General features: G+C 37.2%; 1 protein-coding gene across 1 annotated transcript in view; it reads right to left on the minus strand.

The window, feature by feature from the left end:
- LOC106529860 (trichohyalin) overlaps positions 1-2,381 on the minus strand; it is a gene marked incomplete at its 3' end in the record, with an annotated part of 5,983 nt that extends 3,602 nt beyond the window's left edge. Inside the window, 1 exon segment of the mRNA XM_014025378.1 lies at positions 2,134-2,381. Coding sequence (XP_013880832.1) covers positions 2,134-2,381 — 248 coding nt within the window.
- Between the last annotated feature and the right edge of the window lie 1,431 nt (positions 2,382-3,812).

Consider the following 3,812-nt stretch of genomic DNA (forward strand, 5'->3'; position numbering starts at 1 on the left):
TTCTTTTACTCTTCTTGTGATTACTGTTCTTATGTTTTCTATCTATTTTTTTTTACATTGAAGCTGACCGTTACCCACAATACTTTAAAGTTTACCAAACAGCTTGAAAATGTCCATCTGAATTTGGCCTGAATGTTTCAGCTCGACTCTTAGCCAGAACCTCTCCATCCAGTCAGTAAATGCTGCCAGCTGCGCCATAAAGCCGGCGTCTGGAGCAGGAAGGCCGGCTGTGTTGGTTCAGTTCACAAAGATGAGGRAATGGATTCAGAGTGAGTGACGTCAGGACAAAACACTCAGCTGCTAATCCAAGAAAATTTAAATTGATGCAGCCTGTTGGAGATGGAAGTAAACACAGTTCCTGGAGTAGGCCATTGTTTCAGAAAACAGATTGATGTGAAAGAAGGGTGGAAATTATGAATTAGCCAGATAGGAGAATTTTTGYAGTTTCTTWAAAAAAGTGAAAAAATATGTGTTTYATGTTTTACGAAGTTTGYAATGACTTCAGTAAAAGCCACTAAAGCTTATTTGTCAAAGTAGTTTATGTTTTCTTATTCTTTTCACACACCTAATAAATTGCACAAACTATTTTTCCATGTCCTCATTTGCTTAACTTTTACAATAGAGGACGAAACGCTGAGCTCATCTGTTCAAGCTTTCTCTGTGGTAAATCTTTAGAATGCTACAAAGAGCTCCTGAACCCAATTTATGTGTCTGAAGGTGTCAGAACGAGGCTCAGAGGAGACCCAGCAGCTGTCTGCATTTGTCTGAATCCATAAAAGAGAAAACAATCTGACAGAGCTCTGAGGTGAGCAAGTCTCCTGGAAACTCAAACCACTTGGATAAACAAGTCGCACAGGAAMAAATAACGGCCACAACTTTTTCTCTGGCATGCAACACCATCTGTTTCAGAGGAAGATGGATGGGTYAGGGTTCAGATTTCATGCATCGTTAAGTTTCTGCTTGGTCTCTCTTTTTTTTCACACTATTAATGATAAAACATGTTTTTCCTGTTTACTTTGTGTGCAAATGTTCTAAAATCCCAGACGATGTATAAAACATTAAACCATAACAAAAATAAAATGCAAAACATTTGCTACTTTCTTAATCACGTATTTTATTCAAAGTGGAACATGGTCTCAAATATTTAGACTGAGAAATTGTGCTAATAAAAAAGGCAATTTTGCNTGTTTTTAATTTATTTATTTTTTTATATTTTGAGATTTGTTTCTCAGGTTATATCTTAGTTATAACTTTCAGTGCATCTTTACAWATCATCGATACTTTACACTTTGCACAAATTTTATATTAAAGTTATATAATAAATGTTCTTCACAATATCAATAATCTTTCCCTGCATGTCAGCGCACCGTGTTTACTGAGCAGATCAGCAGCCCCTGTTCCTGGTATTTGTAATGTTGATAACAAAAGTTATTTAACCCTGAGGTCATATTTGGTGATAGTGTTGGACTGGATCTCACACGTGTTTCTGATTATCTGGGAGCAGGAGACACATCATTAGAAAACCCCTGTGGACAAACTTTAATTCCTTACAGTTTACTTAATATCACCACTAACAATAAATTATGTTTTATAATTATGACTCAGTAAAATKTACCAAAGTGTAAGAATACATGATTTAAGGTTGTGTTAAGTGTAGCTTATTGGTTTATTACTTGTTTTGTGTGATTAATGTTTTCTTAGTTAACAAAAACATTATTTTAGTTCATTTCTAGATAAAAGAGAGCTGAAGTGGAAAAGAAAGTGACATATTAAGCGAGAACTTATTTGAATTTAAATTCACATGATGARCCCGTTGGTTTCTCATAAATAATGACTTGGTGTGTATCTGAGAACATAAMCTGCCTTTCTTTTCTACCCCGATATAACAGTTTACAATTATAAATCTGCATAAATATTTAAATATTGGCTGARGTGTTGTACATCCTGTAGGACCAGCTGTCAACAACTGTATAAGTTGAAAGGAAAGTAAAATAAAAATTATTTTCCCCACAGCTGTAAACACACTCGTGATTTTTCTAGACTTCTGCAGAACTTACAGTTTGAAAGCTGCTTATATCAGTACTCAAGTGATGACCCTTTGCTCGTTCTGTGTGAAAGTGTTTCCTTTCTCACCTGATGAGGTTTTGCAGGAGCTGCTTGCTGGAGTTTCGTCGTTTGATGGACTCTGACATGGTGGTTCTGATCTTGGTCCTGTTTCTGATCTTGGTCSTGGTTCTGATCTTGGTTTTTGTTTGGGTTCTGTCGTCTCCGACCTCTTCTTCAGCTGCTCTCCTTTTCCCTCTTCCTCTGCCCTGCTGATTGTGTCGGCCTCTCCCTCTCTGGTTAGTGGCAGCTCTCTCCTCCCTACATGTGGTTCTCATTGAAACATTTTGACCCCCCCACCCCCCGAGCCNATTTGCTACTTTCTTAATCACGTATTTTATTCAAAGTGGAACATGGTCTCAAATATTTAGACTGAGAAATTGTGCTAATAAAAAAGGCAATTTTGCWTTAGACAAGGCRAAGGACCATGTCTCTCACTGCAAAGCATCGCCTCGTTTTAACAACAGCTAGCTGTAAACAGCTCAGAACTGAGGAGACCAGCTGCTGGAGATGAAAGTTGTCCTATTCTTGTAAATTATAAAAGGTCTCTGTACTTACATAGAGCCTTTCTATCCAACCGGGATACTCAAAGCTCTTCACTACAATCTGTGCCCTCATTTACCTATTCACACAGCACTCTATTATGTCTTTACAAAGCTACCAAGTACAAATCATGTATGGAGACTAATCAGTGCTGATCACATTCACACACTGATGGGACACACATCTAGTTTCTGAAAAATCCTGGGTCATCTACAGCTCTGCCAAATTTCATGTTGATTGGGGCAGCCATTTTTGTGCTGCGGTTGACCAAAAATCACTGGGAAAAAAACTGTATAAAAAAACCCTTTTTCAGATAAATTGGGGGTCCGATGGGGGGTGGGGGTACTAATTAGTGGACCTGATGGATAGAGCTTCATCAGAGCTAAACAACAAAAGAAATCTGAAGCTTCTATGTTTAACAGTTTCTGAGTTATAAGCATTTTTGCATGTCCAGACACCCCCTCTTTGAACGGAGCCCCCTCCTCAAATACGGGGTCTACCATTGGCTGGTGCAGTGTAGGTCAGACTCTTCTACAGTCCTGCCAAATTTCATGTTGATTGGTGCAGCCGTTGTTTTTTTTTGTTTGTTTGTTTGTTTTGTTTTTTTTTTGTTTTGTTTTGTTTTGTTTTTGCTACGGTTGACCAAATATCTCTGGAGGAAAAAAAAACAATAAAAATAAACAGTTCGAAAACAATATGACTCCCGCTTACGCTTCGCATGCGGGGGTCATAATAATACAAAAAAATGCTGTGATTTATAAAGATTATTAAATAAGAGAATTAACAAATTGTTCCAATGAACTTCAAAGGTTTCTCTGAAAACCAGAGAGAAATATTTGAAAGATTTGTGCAGTCAGACAAAAAAATTATTAAAACTTTTAGAGAATAAAAAATATTTAACGTGTGTGTGTACTTGTTTTTACTACAGAGTGAGGACCATAGTTACTATCAAAGTGAGATCTTTGATTTAAAGTGAGGACCTCTTCAATGTCCTCACTTTATTTGCAGCTCTGCTGTGCTTTGCTAGTTTGTCTGTCTTGTTTTACATTCAAAACAAGACAGTTTACCTTTAATTCCTCATTGAGTGCTTCAACGATTGGATTTAGTGACATCTGCTGGTGAGTTAGCCTGCAGCTGATTGCTTTTTTACTTTTTACATTTTACAC

Source organism: Austrofundulus limnaeus, unplaced genomic scaffold (genome assembly GCF_001266775.1).
Source record: "Austrofundulus limnaeus strain Quisiro unplaced genomic scaffold, Austrofundulus_limnaeus-1.0 Scaffold472, whole genome shotgun sequence".
Taxonomy (NCBI): domain Eukaryota; kingdom Metazoa; phylum Chordata; class Actinopteri; order Cyprinodontiformes; family Rivulidae; genus Austrofundulus; species Austrofundulus limnaeus.